General features: G+C 31.6%; 1 protein-coding gene across 5 annotated transcripts in view; it reads left to right on the plus strand.

Annotated features, from left to right (window-relative positions):
- Window positions 1–19,039, plus strand: part of Exoc6 (exocyst complex component 6) — a 185,457-nt gene that overhangs the window by 65,379 nt on the left and 101,039 nt on the right. For all 5 annotated transcript variants that reach the window (XM_047553573.1, XM_047553576.1, XM_047553578.1 and 2 more), the window contains 7 exons: window positions 1,339–1,543; window positions 4,847–5,002; window positions 6,875–6,943; window positions 11,659–11,742; window positions 16,342–16,388; window positions 16,514–16,634; window positions 18,092–18,163. In XM_047553573.1, coding sequence (XP_047409529.1) covers window positions 1,339–1,543; window positions 4,847–5,002; window positions 6,875–6,943; window positions 11,659–11,742; window positions 16,342–16,388; window positions 16,514–16,634; window positions 18,092–18,163 — 754 coding nt within the window. The remainder of the gene's footprint in view (window positions 1–1,338; window positions 1,544–4,846; window positions 5,003–6,874; window positions 6,944–11,658; window positions 11,743–16,341; window positions 16,389–16,513; window positions 16,635–18,091; window positions 18,164–19,039) is intronic.

Here is a 19,039-nt window from a genome sequence, read left to right on the forward strand (position 1 = left end):
GGATACATGTTGTTTCTCTGGTTGTACATGAAGTAAATTGTGTAATCATACATTTACATAGGGTAATGGTGTTTGATTCATTCTGTTATTTTTTCCTTCCCCCCCACCCCTCTCACCCCTCTTTTGCCTCTATACAGTCCCTCCTTCCTCCATTCTTGCCCCCCTTCTACCCCCCATTATGTGTCATCATCCGCTTAAGAGCAAGATCATTTGTCCTTTGGTTTTTTGAGATTGGCTTATCTCACTTAGCATGATATTCTCCAGTTTCATCCATTTGCCTGCAAATGCCATAATTTTATTATTCTTTATGGCTGAGTAATATTCCCTTGTATATACATACCACAGTTTCTTTATCCATTCATCCATTGAAGGACATCTAGGTTGGTTCCACAATCTGGCTATTGTGAATTGAGCAGCTATGAACATTGATGTGGCTGCATCTCTATAGTATGCTGATTTTAAGTCCTTTGGGTGTAGGCCAAGGAGTGGGATAACTGGGTCAAAGATTTCTTCTTAAGTTAGTTTATATATTTTGTGTTTTTAAAAAAATTTTGTTTTTAAATTTACTGACATCCTAAGATATTAATAATTAATAATGTTCTCTAACCATTCTTTTAATGTCTGTAGGATCTACTATTCCTTTATTTTAATTAGAATTAAATCTGTTACTTTAAAAATTTTTTTTCAGTTGTTGATGGACTTTTATTTTCTTATTTGTTTATTTATATGTGGTGCTGAGAATTGAACCCAGTGCCTCACACATGCTAGGCAAGAGCTCTGCCACTGAGCCAAAACCCCAGCCCTTAAATCTGTTTTTGATGTTAATGGTATGGAATGATATTATGATGGGAGAGACAGTATAAAATTATATATCAAGTAACTACTATAGTTCAAAAATATAATAGTTTTCTATTGTTCATTTCAATAACAAAAAGACAAACAGTGGAAAAATAATGTATGCATTTAAAACACTGGTGACTATGATGATGCTCTTGATGATATATATTTAGATAAAGTTAAATAGTGAAGTTCATATTAGTGTGATGATTTCATCCTGTAAATTGTATATGGTATATAGTGTGTGCTTCCTGAATAGAAATAAATGGGAATTTTACTTATTTTAACTAGTAACTCCCTCTGTCCCATTTGTTTTTGCAGTGCTGGGGATCAAACCTAAGGCCTCTTGTGTGGTAGGCAAGCACTCCTTACCACTGAGCTACATCCCTAGCTCCTATTACTCCTTTTTCATGGGAGTGTTAAACTGATTAGTTATTTGGACTTGTGAAATTAATGTGATAAGAACTTTATTTATAGAGTTTTATTTTTGACTTCTCACAGGTATTATTCTGCCCTAAAAACTATGGAACAGTTAGAGAATGTATACTTTCCCCGGGTTAGTCAATACCGGTTTTGTCAGCTAATGATAGAAAATCTTCCTAAACTTCGTGAGGATATTAAGGAAATTTCCATGTCTGATCTCAAAGACTTTTTGGAAAGCATTCGAAAACATTCTGACAAAATAGGTGAAACAGCAATGAAACAGGTGAGATTAAAAATAATTTTAATTTAATATTTAATAATCTAAGATATAAAATATATTTCAAGATTTACTACTTTAACTTACATGAAATGAGTGTTTTTGGGTTTGTTTGGTTAGTTTTACCATTTTCTTATCCTTCCTGGTTCTTGTTTAGAATGGATTTTGTCAGTGTTTTCTTTGGATTTTTAACTAGTCCATATTTAAATACAGTCAGTCTAACTTGAATTCTTCAGTCACTCTGCTGTAGAAGTGTACTTCAGAGAAGTCTAAAGACTTCAGAACTTCACCTGAATTCTCAGTAGTCTTCTCCACTTGCATGGTGTTACATTAACTTTTGCCAGTGCCAAATCTGCTATAAAATTAGCTAAAAACCGGCAGCAACAGAGACAGGTAGAAGCCCTTTTATGCTAAGGTTCTAAATTGTTCTCTTTTTAAAACAAAAATTTTGCATTAAAAAGTCTTACAGTTCAATAATAAAAAGACAAACTGTCAAAGTATTCAGCAATTATGAAGTTTTAGTTCTGCCTTTTCAGTCTGTGGTTCTACTCCTGTTTAATCATCAATGAGAAATAAAACATGGCCTTATATGTTCACAACAACTTCGTTCATAATTAGTCAAAAATTGGAAACAACTCAAATGGTTATCAAAAGGAAAGGAGAATGGATACACTCTGGTGTAGTCATACCATAGAATAGTATTTAGCAATAAAAAGAAGGGATTACTGACAATGGGATCTCTCAGCTATCTTGTCAAACTATAGAAATTGAGCACAAAAGGCACAAGCGGTATTATTCTGTTTATATGCAGTTTTAAAGCAGGCAAAACAAGATTTAAAAAAAATCAGTACAGTTGTAGGCAACTGGAGGCTCGCATGGGAAGATTACTTGGGAAAGGAAACAAGTGAAGGTAGAAATATTCTATAACATGACAAAATGTACTGTCAAAATTGTACAGCTTTGAGGTATGGATTTTAATGTATATAAATCTTACTCCAAAGAAAATTGTAAAAAAAAAAAAAGGGGGGGGGTAATATGTGGAATGAGTGAGTAAATGTATAGATGAAACAAGAGTGTAAAAATTTATGCCAGGTGAGTGTTGCACACCTTAATTCCAGCGACTGGGGAGGCTGAGGCAGGAGGATTGCAAGTTTGAAGCCACCCTAGGCAATATGGCAAGACCCTGTCTTTAAATAAATGAATAAATGAATAAGAAGATAAAAATATTACTTGGTAGAGATGAATGATGGGTACCTGGGAGTATGTTATATTAATCTATTTACCTTATACTTTAAATTTTCATTGTTGAAAAGTTTTAAAATGATTACTATTTAATTCAAATTTCTAAGAGCTGTTAAAACTCCATAATAGTTATTACATCATAAGAATAAAACAGTGCTCAACATATTTCTAATGCCTGATTTTTTTCCCCCCACATATCACAAATTACTTTTGGGAAGCTTTTATTTTATTTTTATAATTAAAAAAGTTCATCTGTAACAGACCAGTGTTAAATCAGAGGAAATTAGAATTCTGTATATGAACTGAATTCCCTATTTTAATCTTTTAAAGGATTATCTATAAATCAGATAATTTCTGTTTTACTCTGTCTCAGCACTGTATAGTAGTATACTGTATGCTAATTTTTTTCTTTTTTTATTAAGGTGAAATTCACATAACAGAATTAACTACTTTAAATGATTTAGCTGCAGTTGGCACAGATTTTGTACAACCATCATTTCTATCTAGTTTCAAAACACTTTTCATCACCTCAAAAGGAAACCCTGTGTCCATTAACGGTTACATCCCATTCTTCCCTCCTCCCAGCCTCTGGCAACCACCAATCTGTGTTATGTCTCTGTGGATTTACCTATTATGAATATTTCATATAAATGGAACCATATAATGTATGACCTTTTGTGTCTGACTCCTCCATGTTAATTTTCTTTATTAATAGATTGTTTACTTGTAGAATGTATTGATTTTGAAAATTCTTTACCATGACCAATTTACTTTATAAAGTTAAAACTATATACAATAATATAGGACTTGTACAATAATGTTTTTTGAAATAGCTTGTTTTTTTCTCAGTTGTTAATTCTTGTGTATCTGTAGGTGAGCATATAAGACTCAATTTTCAAATGGTTTAATGTTTAATACCTGGTTGATCAAAAAATATCCAACAACTTTATTTGCTGTAAATGAACAGAGCTACAAAATAGAATTTAAGCCAAACTTACTCCCTGTCTTTTCTATGGAAGCCAGATCTGTGGTCATTTTCCTCATCAGTGTGGTGATGGGAATATGGTTTGTTAGTGATAGTGTAGGAATAGAAATGGTAGAATTGTAGACCAGTGGGTTAAAGTTCCAAGATCAGGTTAGTAACATGGAAAAAGTAGAATCTAAGAAAATATGAGAAAATAAAATTCAAAGTCATAGTTCAGGAAAAGAATCCAGAGGTTCTGAGTCTAGAAAGTATAATTACCCAGATTACTCTTGTAAGTTAGAAAAACCCCATGTTTAAAGGGAAATTTATAGCCGTAAGTTTACAAATTAGGAAAGAAAGGCTGAAGCCAATGATCTAATGTAGCCATTTCAGGAACTTAGAGGAATAGAAAATTAGACTCAAAGAAAAAAGAAAGAATAAACTTTCCTTTGTACATATATATAAATGTGTTATAGTGAATCTCTACATTGTGTACAACCACAAGACTGGGATCCTAATTAGAATAAAATGTACTCTGTGTTTGTATAAATATATCAAATTATACTCTACTGTCATGTATAACTAAAAAATAGCAATTAAAAAAAAGCCCAAAACAATGGGCCTCTTGGTAAGGTCATGAATTAAATTTTCATGGTCAGATTACGTAGAACCATAGAGGAAATGAGATATTAGTTATTTTATGTTCAAACCTCAATTTGAAAATATGGACAGATTTTGATCAGTTTGGGGGCTAATAATCTGATCTGAATTTTCCTCATGGTTTAAGACATACATTAAAGAACATGGAAGTGAAAAAAAAAGAATAGAAATAAGAGCAGAAAACGATATGACAGGAAATAAAATATAGTAAGTTGAATGACAAAGCCAAAAATTGGTTCTTAGTCTTTTCAAATAAAGTTGATAAACTCCTGCAAGACTGTTTGTAAAGGAAGAGAGAGGACATATATCATAAATAAACAAGCACACACTGCTACAGATACTATACCTACATTAAAAATATAAGGAAGTGTGGACAATATTTTGAACCAGTTTTTGCCATAATAAATTTTGAAATAATCTGAAATCTGATCTCTTCAAAATAGGCACAACAGCAGAAAGCTTTTAGTGTTGCTCTGCAGAAGCAAAATAATGTGAAATTTGGGAAGAATATGTATATAAATCATGATAGAATTCCAGAAGAAAAGAGTGAAATTGTATTGAGACATGCACTTGAGGAAGAGGATGAGAATGAAGAGGAGGTAATAGGTTTTTAAAAATCTATTATTAGATAACTTTTTTGGATCATAATGTGTATCTTTGTGACCCTTAGTTTTTCCATGAATTCATGTTGACTCTTCATCTTTCCATTGAATTTATGTTGATCAGATTGCAGTAGGCATTGTAATCATCTGAAGTTCTAGAGTACATAATTGATAAACAGGACATATTATAGATTATACTTATAAATCCATTGATAGTTGAATCTGGGTGTTCTGCCATAATTAGTGGTAAAAATGTAAATGTAATGACTTTTTTGAAGTAGTCTTACCTTTGAATTTTCTTTGGCAAATGTTTTATTTCATAAGGTTTTGACCCTGCCATTTGGTCCAATTCTAGCTAGCCTAATCTTCTTTTTCAGTTGGTTCTGAAATGCTGCAAAGTAGTTCTGTTTTGTTTACAGTTAAGCTTAAAAGTTTTTTGAAGTCCTAAAAGGTCTAGAAACCTTGAAATTATCTTTAAATATTTATTTTGTCATCACTTGTATCCAAATTTATTTTTATCCTATTGTGTTTTTTATTTCCTCCACAAAGTCTTCTTTTGTGTCTGACTTTTATCTTCTTTGAATTCTTTTGAATTTAGTTGAATTTCATTACTCTCATAGGGAACCTAGTTACTCTTTATCAATGAGACCTTAAATTCTTTTTCTAAGAATCTAATTGGGACACCATAAGGACTCTTAATTGAATTGTCTGAATATGTGCTCAAAGCTTCCTCTGTAGATGGGGAAATAACTAAGTGTTCACTGTATGCATTTCTGCTGTATGTCTGAGGATGAGACTATATACACAATTGTATGTGTGCATATATATATATATATGTATCTGTATATACATGATATATATTGATGCACATGTGTATGCAGTGAACATCCATTATCATCCTGAATACAGACAAATGAATAGCCTTAGGCAGATAATATTTTCCTGTTGTGGAATTAGTGTGTCTTGGTTTGTCCCTTGAAATTAAATGAGTGATTTTGAAATATACACTTATGCTCTTTTTTAATATTCAGAGAATTTCTATTTTTTCTCTAGAAGTTCAGAATAGTAAAAACAGACCATCTAGTTTTCTTACCTCTGTTTTCCCTGGTCTGTTTTGTATTAGCTGCTGAGAGTATTGCAATGATGGCTTAAACCCAGATCTATACTCTTAGAGTAACTTGGTGGTTTGCCTGTTCTCTTGGATCTCTTCTACTATTACTACATTTTGTTTCTATCATTTTCCCTAACAAGTAACATTATAATAAAAATTTAAGAATTTAAGAACTTATTTAAGAACTGTATTCTTTAAAAAAGTGTTGCATACTATTATTATATTTTATTAATTCCAAGTTGCATTTTTTCATATTATAACATTCCAGAAGTTGGTATATGTTTCAGTATTGCTGGTGTCATTTTTTCAAGTGACTGCATTTTCTTCTATAGTGTCCCATAAAATAATAGTGATGGTGTCTTTAATTTGAATAATGGTAAACCATATGATATAACTGCTTAGCAGAAGGAACTTTTGTCTTATAGGTAAACCATGAGTTCGTGTATCATTTTAAAAAAAGCAACAATGAAGTATCTAGTTATTCATCGCAATTTTCTGGTACTCTATTAAGCACAAAAAGAATATGCTTTATAATCTAAAGTAGTCAACAATGTAATAAACAGATAAAGAATAAACTACTGAAAAAAATGCCATAGTAAAATAAACCAGGCATTATGTTTATATTATATGCTTTCCATGGGAGAATTAAATGAATATTATAAAACAAAATCCATGAATTTCCTTGACTAACTTATGTTATCCAATAGCAGATTAATATTTTGAACTATGATTTTTTTAAAAATGGTTTTATTTTTCAGGTCTTAACTGTTCAGGATCTTGTTGATTTTTCTCCTGTTTACCGATGTTTACACATTTATTCTGTTTTGGTAAGAATATTTCGTATTTATGTTTGTACATATATTTAAATTATTTAAAAGGCATGCACACAGTTTAAGCTTTAAAGAATGATCATAAGCTCAGATACTATAAATCTTCATACAGTAAATATTTGTGAAATATCTCTATAGTGTATAAGGCACTTTCTTTTTTTTATCTTACAATGATCAAATTTCAAGTAACGTGTATTATAGGAACTGTATAGTAGTGTACAGTTGTGTGCATAAAACAATGTTTCGATTAGTGATGGACTGCAAGTATGGCAATGGTCCCGTAAAGATTATAGGGACTGAAAAATTTCTCTTGCCTATGGACAGCTATAGTCATGGTAATATCAGCATAGAGCAAATGTGTTTGTGGTGATCCTGTTGTAAACAAACTGTGCTGCCAGTCATTTGAAAGTAAAGCACACATACTTATGTATAGTATAAAATACTTGATAATAATAGTAAACAACTATATAACTGATTTATGTATTTACTTAACTTTTATTGTTATTTTAGAGTATAGTCCTACTTAAAAAAAAAGGTTAATGGTAAAACATCCTCAGGCAGGTCCTTCAGCAGGTATTTCAGAAGAAGGTGTTATCAAAGTAGATGACAGTTCCATGTGTTATTGCCTTTTAGTAAAAAAGATGTAGCTAAGGAAGACAGTGATCTTGGTGATTCTGACCTAGGCTAATGTGCAGTGCTGGTTTCTTGGTCTTTAACAAAAGAGTTTTAGAAGTAATATTAAAAATTAAAAAAAATTAAATAGGCTATACCATATATCCTAGGTGTATTGTACACTCTATCATCTAGGTTTTTATCAAGAACACTTATGATGTTTGCACAATGAACACAAAACATTTCTCAGAATAGATCTCTTGTTTTATGGTAATGTTACAGCACATTTACTTATAAATATGTTATTTCTACATATGTTTTACTTCATACTATGTTGTTCTTATTTTTGATTAACCAGTCACCTATCCTTTTAAAAAACTGCTTTATTAAAATATAATTCACATACCCCAAATTGATCCTTTTGAAGTATATAGTTCAGTGATTTTAGCATATTCACAAATACATGCAACTGTTTCTACTGTTTTAATTCCAAAAAAACATTTAATTACCTCAAAAAGAAACCCTGTGCAGTAGCAATCACTCCTCATTCTCCCCTATCTTCCCCCAGTCCCTGGTAACCATATATTTACTCTGTTTATACGGATTTGCCTGTTCTAGTTATTTCAGCTAAGTAGAATCTTTTTATATGTGGCATTTAGCTTCTGGCTTCTTTTATGTAGGTGAAAGTTCAGGTTCGTGAGATCTTTATTCTTTTTTAATATTGATATTTATAGCTATCATTTCTCTGTAAGTACTGGTTTAGCTCATCTCATAAGTTTTCGGATGTTGTGTTTTGTTTCCATTTATCTCAGAAATATTTCTGAGTTATACTTTGTAATTGTTTTCTTGGTTATTTGGGGGTATTTGGTATTTATTTAATTTCTGTATGTTTGTGAGTTTCCGAATGTTTTGAATTTAATCTAATTGTGGTCAAAGATTATACTTTATATGTTTTCCGTTCTTTTAAACTTATTGAGTCTTGTTTTATGGCCTAACATGATTCTGTCTTAATAAGTAGTATATCTGCTGTGACTGGGTGGTATATTCTATAGATACCTGTTAGGTATAGTTATTTTCTAGTGTCATTCATATCTAATATCTAATATATCCATGTTGATCATCTGCTTGTTCTGTTATTGAAAGTGGGAGTATTGAAGTCTCCCTCTGTAACCTTGGAATTGTCTATTTCTTTCCTTCAGTTTCTGCCAGTTTTTGCTTTATGTGGTTTTGGAATTTTGTTGGTAGGTGAATATATGTTTATAATTGTTATGTCTTCCTGATAGGTGGAGCTTTCCTTTCCTCTTCCTTCCTTCCTTCCAGTAGTGGAAGTTGAACTCAGGGGTGCCCTACCACTGAGCTACATTCTTAGCTCTTTTTATTTTTTATTTTGACCCAGTATCTCCCTAAGTTGCCAAGGTTGGCCTTGAACTTGTAGCTGGTTTACATGTTTTTAGAGGCCCCTCCTGAAAGACTAGAGTAGTTCATACCATCACTACTACCAATACAAAAGAATAACTCCACACAGAATTGGTATTTTATTTAAAGTAAAACAGAAACAAAACTGGTAATTTACAGGGGAAATAATATATTACTGCTAGTTAATTTACATCTTAAAAATCAAACTTTTGGAAAAAAATCAAATATTCATTGTTTACAAATAGTTTCCTCAATTTATCAATCATTGCTTTTTAATTTTGTTTGTAGTTCTGTAAATTGTTACAAGGTTAAATCTGTTAATCTTCCTTCATACTTCTTTTCCCTGCTTTTATTTGGTTAGAATAGCTAATAGTAATTTATATGTTCTTCAAGTCTCCATTTAAAGCTACCTAAATTCTTTTTGGAATACAGTGAGTTAAAAATAAAATTCTCATTAGCTTCCTGAGTTTTTGGGAATGCAGACCCCAGTCTCTGATCCACTTTTTCATCTTAAAATGTCCTTTTTTGGTAATATTTTTTGGTTTAAAATCTATTTTAGCTAATGAAATCTATCTATTGGGTGCTGTTGACATAGTACAGTTTTGAGGTTTGCTTTATTCTGTAAGGGTAGTGTGGTGCCCCTCCCCAACTGGAAATGTGAATTCAAAAGAAAAACGATAAATACAATCTTTCAAAATGATAAGGGAGATGGTGTTCATATGTTTTTTTTAAGTAAATAATGGTTTGGATATATTTAAATAAGATTTAACAGTTTTTTTTTATTTCATTGTTCATGATATGCTTGATATTATTTGCATTTATTTAAACTAATGGTGAAAAATTTACTCTATTATAATTTTATGAGGAGGACCATAACTATTTTGAAATTCTTTTAATTATTTGAGTACAAAAAAGAAAAAAAGGAAAGAACTTCCTTAGGAGATACCTATGTAAAAATTTTTTTTGCATTATGAATTTGCTTTAGATAGTGTTTTAAAAACTCATGCTTTTTATAGCTACTTAAATGTAAAGAAAATAATATCAGAATTTTTTTTTAGTGAAAACTGGATTTTGATTGTTTTTTTTCCCCCTATTAATTTTTTTTTTCTGGTTTCTGAAGCCATAAACAAGTAGGGGAATATGATCCTAATCTTTTCTTCTGGCTCTGACTGGATTCTTCTTAAACAGAGAGGAAAATAGAGAAGATATAGTCATTCATTTATTTGCTTAATTATTAATTCAACAAATATTTTTGAGTGCCTTTTACATGCCAAGCATTCTTCTAAATGATGATCTTATACTGGTGATCTAGATGGATACGGACAATGTGTTAACAGATTAAGAATGGAAAAGTTAGCTGGGCATGATGGTATATGCCTGTAATCCCAGTGGTTTGGGAGGCTGAGGCAGGAGGATTGCCAAGTTCAAAGGCAGTCTGAGCAATTTAGTAAGGGCCTAAGCAACTTCAGCAATACCCTGTCTCTAAATAAAATATAAAATATAAAAAAGGACTGGGGATGTGGCTTAGTGGTTAAGTGCCCTGGGTTCAATCCCTGGGGGGAAAAAAAAAGAATGGAAAAGTTACATCTCTGTTGTTCACTGTGGTAGCCACTAGCTAAATGTGGCCATTTAAATTTAAATTAATTAAAATTAAGCAAAATTGAAGTGTCTCAGTCCTGTTAGCCGCTTCAAATATTTTTTTGCCACATGTGACCAGTGTCTACCATAGTAGATAGAATAAACATAGAATACTTCCACCATCATAAAAAGTTCCATTGGATAGCACTGAGATAGACTAATATTTGAGGAATTATAGCACAGTATAAGTGCTGTAATAGGGAAGTACAGGTTGTGGGATAACAAAATAACAAGCCTGTGGAAATTAGGGAAAGCTTTGTAATGAAATTACATCTATGATAAATCCTAAAAAGATGAGTAAAAAATCATACAAAGAAAGGAAACTGGCAGTTATATTTCAGAAACAGCCAGCACCAAAGGCCTGGCAGTGAAAAGAAATTTTATATTAGACATTCTAAGAGTTAAGGTATGGCAAGAGATGAGATAGGAGATGAAGGTAAAAACCAGATCATGTAATCTTATATAACATATTCAGAAGTTTAGACTTGATGGCTAATATCTATTTCCTTTCTTCCCTTTTTTTTCTTGTGGTGCTAGGGATTCCATTCTCAGCCTTGAACATGGTAGGCAAATTCTCTGTCACGCAGTTACACCCTCAGGTCTTTTTAGATTTTATTTTGAGACAGGAGCTCACTAAGTTGCCTAAGCTGACCTTAAATTTGTGATCTTCTGGCATCAGCCTCTCAAGTATCTGAGATTACAAATGTTTGCCACCACAACCAGCTTGACAGCTAATCTCTAGTTTCTCTTATTAGCAGCCAAATTGGTTTGGTCATTCAAAAATCTATAAAATGATAAGTTTGGAAATGTCAAATTCTTTGCACTTTATTCATTGTGATGTTTATGATGCCAAATAAAGTTGCTGTCTTTGAACTAAAACAACTAAAACCTTTCTTGACATTCAGTATGAAATTCTTTCAGCATTTATGTTCCAGTTAGAAAATTTAAAGTTACTCTTAGAGGGTAAATGATTCTTAGCAGTAGGTGTGTGTATGTGCATGCATGCAAGTTTGAATTTTTCTTATTCTGCTGACTTTATTATTTAGGGTGATGAAGAAACATTTGAAAATTACTACCGAAAACAGAGAAAGAAACAAGCAAGACTGGTATTACAACCCCAATCAAGTATGGTAAGCTTGTGAAAATTTTGCATTAGCCTTATTGGTACTTTTTATCTCCTTATCCTACTTTAATTTCTTTAGAGCATGTATCGCTATTCATTCACCTACGGATATTTATTGAATACCTACCTTTTGTAATAATTGGTTTAGGTGCCAAGGATACAGCACTAAACAGAACTATGTCCCTTTTCTTCTGAGCTTTCCTGCTACTAGGGAAGAAAATAAATAAAAATGAAAGATAAAATGAATATGTAAAATGTCAGGGAATAATAATTAGTTCCTAATCATATGGGAAACTGTGTGTGTTAATTATTTGTCCCATTGAAAAAAAATAACTAAAGTTGCTGAATAAACATTTTAAAATGTATAAAATTCTTTTTAAATGCACTGAGAATCTGACAGAATAATATAATCAGAGCAAAAAGCTAAGTGAATGAAGAACTCTTCTGTATGTTGGTTGTGGTAATAGTTAATATGACTAGTTTGTGGAAGTGCATGAGAAATAGCACATGGAAAGAATGAATTTATTTTACATAATTTGTACCTCAATATATCTGACTGTAAACATGAGTGAAATAAGAAAACCTAAAGGAAAGCAGAAACTCAGATAGGTTTGGTGAGGGACTGTTTTAGTCAGCTTTTTTGTTGCTGTGATAACAACCTGACAAGAACAATTTTAGAGTTTATGTGGGGATTCATGGTTTCAGAGGTTCAGTCCATAGATAGTCAGCTCCATTCCTCAGGGCACAAGGTGAGGCAGAACATTATGGTGAAAGAGTATGGTGGAGGGGAGCAGCTCACATGATGATCAGGAAGTAGAGAGAGTCCACTTATCAAATATAAAATATATATCCCAAAGGTATGTCCCCAATTCCCACCTCCTTCAGCTATACCCTATCTGCTTTTAGTTACCACTCAGTTAATCCCCATCAAGGAATTAATTCACTGATTGGGTTAAGGCTCTCATAATCCAATCATTTCCACCTCTAACCTTCTTGCATTGTCTCACACTGAGCTTTTGGAGGACACCTCACGTCTAGACCATAACAGGAACTAAATGTAGCATTTATTGTAAGAGCATCTACTGAATAGGAAGGCATGTGATTTAGGATATGGAGTTCAGAGGACTAACCCCAGAGCCAACCCAAAGTAGATGTTTAGTTAGAGATTATATCCTTTTTAAAGCTCCATTGTTAGGATGTCCTAGAGATAAAACCATCTAAAATCTTCTCTATTCCTTATTGCAAATACTATAAAAAAAATTACCTATCTCAAATCTTGTTGCTAAGTGAACAGAGGGAAAAAATTCTCTTTAGGATTCATAATAAGTAGTTTGTCACATGTGCTTGCAACCCAAATGCTTTCTCTTTGGATAGTCAAAAAAAAATCAAGCTGAGAGTTTAGCTTAAAGTTGCTCTATGCTGATACTGCCTTCAAGTGCCTGGCAGAAGTGAATGTAGATCTTTGCACCTTCATTCCAGAATTAAAGAATATCTGTAGTTAAAGTTTTATGGAGAATTTAGCAATTCACAGTCAAAAGTAATTACCAGACAAGTTAGAATCATTAAGAATATTGATAACATATATTTGTTAATTGCCTATATATCTTCTTCTATAAAGTATCAGTCCAGTTCCTTAACCCATTTATTAATTGGGTTCTTTGTATTTTTGGTGTAAAGTTTTTTAAGTTCTTTATAGAGTTTGGAGATTAGTGCTCTGTCTGAAGTGTGTGTGGAAAAGATTTTTCTCCCATTCTGTAAGCTCTCTTTTTACATTATTGATTGTTTCCTTTGCTGAGAAAAAGCTTTCTAGTTTGAATCTGTCCTATTTATTAATTCTTGCTTTTATTTCTTGTGCTATGAGAGTCTGGTTAAGGAAGTCTGGTCCTAAGCCAACATGATGGAGATTTGGGTCTCCTTTTTCTTCTATTTGGTTAAGGGTCTCAGGTCTAATTCCTAGATCCTTGATCCATTTTGAGTTGAGTTTTGTACAGGGTGAAAAATAGGGGTTTAATTTCCTTTTACTGCATATAGATTTCCAATTTTGCCAACACCATTTGTTGAAGAGGCTATCTCTCCTCCATTGTATGTTTTGGCACCTTTGTCTAGTATAAGATAACTATATTTATGTGGGTTTGTCCCTGTGTCTTCTCTCCTGTACCATTGGTCTACCTGTCTATTTTGGTGCCTATACCATGCTGTTTTTGTTACTATTGCTCTATAGTAGAGTTTAAGGTCTGGTATTGTGATACCTCTTGCATCACTCTTCCTGCCCAGGATTGCTTTGGCTATTCTGGGTCTTTCTTTCTTCCAGATGAATTTTGTGATTGCTTTCTCTATAGTAGTTTTATTAATAAATGACAAAAAAAGTGAACCATTCTGAATGTCTGTGAACTAGTTGATAGATAAATTGTGGTTAATTCACATGAATAGATAAATTGTTGCACATTCATATAATGAAATGCTTCTTAGCAATAAAAATAAATTGATAAGCATAGGTAAATGGATACACTTCAAAAGCACTATTCTGAGTGAAAAATTAGATAATGGATTTATGTACAGTACGATTTATGTTATTTGACATTTTTGAAAAAGCAAAACTGTAAAACAATGGGATCAGTTGTCGTCAAGGTTGGGAGTTAGGCACAGTGGTGCATTGCAAAGGGACATGAAGAAACTTTATGAGCTAGATATGTTCTACATCTTGGTTTTGGTAGTGATTACAAAACTATCTGCATCTGTAAAAACTCAGTGAACTCTAGAAAAGGAGTTAATTTTATACTATATAAATTATACATTAATAAACTTTGCTTTAAAAACAAAGATAAATAAATCTTAAAAGTACCCAGAGAGAAGAGATTATTATCAAGTAAACAAGACAATGAAATATCATCAGTACTGAACAAAAATAACTGTCAACCTAGGAAACAAGGTCAAAAATACATATGTCAGACCAAAAAAAAAAAAAAAAGCAGAGTTTAAGGAAATTGTAAAAGGAAAAAGGAAAGTGAGACCAGTTGGAAGATAGGAGATGCAAGATGGAATGAATAGCAAAGAAAGTATAAGTATGTAGAAAAATCTATGTTGATGGTATAAAATTTTCAATAAGATATTATGGACTTTAAGATAGAATTAAAATACAAAATAATAGCAAACATTAGAATGAGATTGGAATTAATGAAAGTGTCTGAATTGTCCAGAAGAGCAGTAAAAATATTTGACTAATTTTAGAATTTGATCACTTAAGGATGTATAATGTGGTTTTTAGGGTAATTACTAAACGAATAAGAACCAAGTACATGCTTTCATATAATACAAGGGAAAACCTAGAATGATAAAAATAAAATTTGTGTGTCTTAGAGTTGATAAAAATGTAATTCTAAACCTGTATGCACTTAATAATATCAATTGGAAATATTTAAAGCCAAATTGCCACAATTACAAGGAGAAATGGAAAATTCCACAAGCATAGTAGATCTTCAAATGTCTTGGTATCTTGTAAGCCAAGTGGACAGAATGCCGGTAAGAATATACAGTATACTTAAGAGGCTTGATCTAATGAAACATAGAGAACTGTATTTCAACAATTGTAGATACATTCTCTTTTAGAGTATAAATGGGATAATAAAAATTTCATTACATACTCTGTTATAAAGCAAGTATGAAGAAATATCAAACATTTGATGTCATTGTAGACTACATTTTCTGAGCACAATATTTTTTAGGCTAGAAGGTATTAACAATATTCTCCCCCCAAAAATTGAAAAAAAAAAAACCAGAAGTTTGAACATTCGATCACATTTATGAACTATGCAAATATATAACTTGAACAATTGAAATATGAAATATTTTCTACCAGCAACATTTTATGAATGAAAGTCAGGTGATCAAATAATTTTTTATACCTTTTGTTAAAATTATAGACAATGGACAAATGTAGACTATTTTTAAGAAGGTTGACTTGTTATGAGCCATATGAAAAGGCACCAAGGGTGTTTTTTTGTTTTTTGAGGGATTACCAGGGATTGAATTCAGGGGCCCTTGACTACTAAGCCACATCCCCAACCCTATTTTGTATTTTTATCTAGAGACAGGGTTTCACTGAGTTGCTTTGCACCTTGCTTTTGCTGAGCCTGGCTTTGAACTCTCGATCCTCCTGCCTCAGCCTTCTGAGCTGTGGGATTACAGGTTGTGCCACCTCACCCAGCACTGAAAGGTTTTTTGGCAGAAGATGTAATGTTCTGATTATTGTTTGAAAAGCATCATCCTGCATCTATATGAGAATATACTGTAGGAGGCAAGCCTGGAAGCTAGGGAAACTAGGTAGGAAGGTGATGCTTGAACCCAAGTGAGAGATGATGGTGGCTTCAACTAGGGTGCTGAGAAGGGATTCTGAAATCCTGTTTACTTTTAACTTGTTTAACATCTTACCTTCTTTCAAATGTAAGGACTTTTTGTTATTTACAGGTGTATCTCTGGTACCTAAAAATATATACTAAAGCATATAGTAGGCTCTAAATAAATATTTGTTAATGAATTTGTAGTGACTTGGAACCTTTATGTCACTGGTATTTATTGGTTTAAATTGATTTTTATTTTTCATTTAAAGCATGAAACAGTTGATGGCTATAGAAGATATTTCACTCAAATTGTAGGGTATGTATCTAATGTGGAAATAACTTATTAATTTTAATTATGTTAAACATAAGAAATAATCATTTTCTATTTGGGCTTTTTTTCATTTTTTTTAACACATGCTGTGTTGGTAATTACTGTTCTAGGTTCTTTGTTGTGGAAGATCACATTTTACATGTGACTCAAGGATTAGTAACCAGGGCATACACTGATGAACTTTGGAACATGGCCCTCTCAAAGATAATTGCTGTCCTTAGAGCTCATTCAGTAAGTCAGACAATTTTTGTTACTAAAATTTTAATTTGGTTACTTCAAGAACTTGGGAGTTACACAATTCAAAGGAAAGCTACCTCCATCTTTCTGCTTTTTTTTTTTTTTTTTTTTTTTGGTAATTGCTTAGGTTTGAAAGTAGTAATGTTAGGCCATTATTTTTCTTCTAATATCAGGCTGGATTTTGCAACTGACAGGGGCTTCCCAAGACATTTTTATTCCAGCATTATAGGAAATGAAGAATTAAGCTGGTCTCATTAGTCTCAACTGACCTCTTTATTGGATCACTGAAAAGCACCATGAAGAAAGGATTTTTAATTATCATTCCAAATTCTTTGTTTCCAAAATAAGCTCCACCATTAAAACTCAATAGAACTTGTTCTTCAATGTTTATAATTTGCAGTAATACACTATAATTATGAATTTATGAAAAATTTTCAGTTTTAAAAATTTGAACTCATTTGAAATAATGAAACATTTTTAATGTAGTTGGAGGTTTTTATGAATTAAAACTAAATTATCAAATATTTTTCTAAGGCTTTTTTACAAATAATAAAGATGTTAGTGTCATAAGGAGGATTGAAATTAAAAGTTGGTCAGTATAGACTTTTCTTTAAAACAGTTTTAGTAGTTTACCTTCAGTAAAATATCACCATATTTAAATTTTATAATCTGTTATTTATAATAATTTTATAATTGATAATAGAGATTTAAAATATGTTGAGATAGGATTAATTAGCATATGTAATATTTAGATTATAATCATACTACATTTTTATTTAATCAGGAATCTAGATAACACTATCATATGTACTGGAACTATTTCTAACATATTAATAAAGAGTACTACTATTTTTTTAGGGTACTAGGGATCAAACTCACAGATGCTAGGGAAATGTTCTACCACTGAATAATGCATTTAATCTGATGAGCTCTAAATATATAAAATTATGGTATGTTTCCTATTAATTCCATGACATTAAATGTGAAATCATAACATGCAACATATCACATTCAGAGTCTCATTAAATGCTGTTAGATATTTGTTATTCTTATGTTGGAAAAAATAATACATTATATATTTTTATAAGGGGAATAAATGAATGAAAAGTCAAACTACATGGTCTATATTGAATCCATTGTGTCAGTTTAAAATAACTAATTCTTAAAATCTAAAGATTTTAGAAATATAAGTATCATTATTTAACCAAAGTTTATCGTGTGCAAATTTTAGGAAAAATATTGTTACTTTAGATATCTCCCTAAAAATTTATACAGAGTAGAAGAAGCCAGCTATGGATCTAACTAATCAAGATTTTAATTTTTTTGTGAATTTAAACTAAAAGAAAAAGTTTTAGGTTCTTATTTCATAGTTTTTAATTAAAATGACTATTTTTCCCCCCCTTCTTGTGTTGTGTATTTACCCCCACACCAACCCATTCCCATTCCCACAGTCTTATTGCACTGATCCTGATCTTGTTCTGGAACTGAAGAATCTCATTGTAATTTTTGCAGACACTTTGCAGGTGAGTAATGAGCTAACATTCACTTAATGGCTATTTTGAACACTTAAAGAAAAAATATAGAGCATGTCGTTTATTTTATTGTGGATTAATGGTAGTAAATTGGTAGTAATAAATGTTTACTTATGTATTAGTATTCTCCTATTACCTCGGACTGTTCATACCACCTCTTTCTCTAACAGAGAATTGATTGCATTTTTGTTTTTATGCTTAAATTTATGGTTAGAAGTAACTTTTTTATGAACATAGGCTAGTATTTTCCAAAGTGTGAAATAGCAATATTTGCATATTGCTAGGTCTGCAACAATAAGGAGCTTTTGTCAGAAGTAAATTAACTATATTAGTAAATACAGCATTTAGGTCAGTTGGCAGCTTGCTTTGAGCAATAATTTGTCAAAGTAGGATAACAGCATTGATTTATCTTCTGGTACAAGCTCCATATCTCTTTGTAGACCATTATGAACAGTTTTTGGATTGGCACTTTTAGAACAACTCAATCTAGAGTATTTGATAGGGTTCTAAGGACCTCTCCAAGGAATCAAAGAAAATTGGAAAATTGCTCCATTGGAAAAGCAGCAGTGATGGTTATGTAAACTCTTGCCAAGGATACCTTTCTAATCTTACTACTTTGAAATAAGATTAAGGAGGACATCAATCTTTTTCACTTATTCAAAAATGCTGCAGTTTTCATTTTGCTAAAAATTGACAGACTTATTATTTGGTGGATTTTATTATGGCTTTTAATTTTAAACCTATTGAAGAATGGAGGTGTCTTTTTCATTAAAAGTAGTTAAGGAATGTTGCATAATCTTTTTCTTGTACTGGGGATTGAATCTAGGGTGCTTTACCATGAGCTATATCCCCACTTCTTTTAATTTT

Source organism: Sciurus carolinensis, chromosome 5 (genome assembly GCF_902686445.1).
Source record: "Sciurus carolinensis chromosome 5, mSciCar1.2, whole genome shotgun sequence".
Classification (NCBI taxonomy): domain Eukaryota; kingdom Metazoa; phylum Chordata; class Mammalia; order Rodentia; family Sciuridae; genus Sciurus; species Sciurus carolinensis.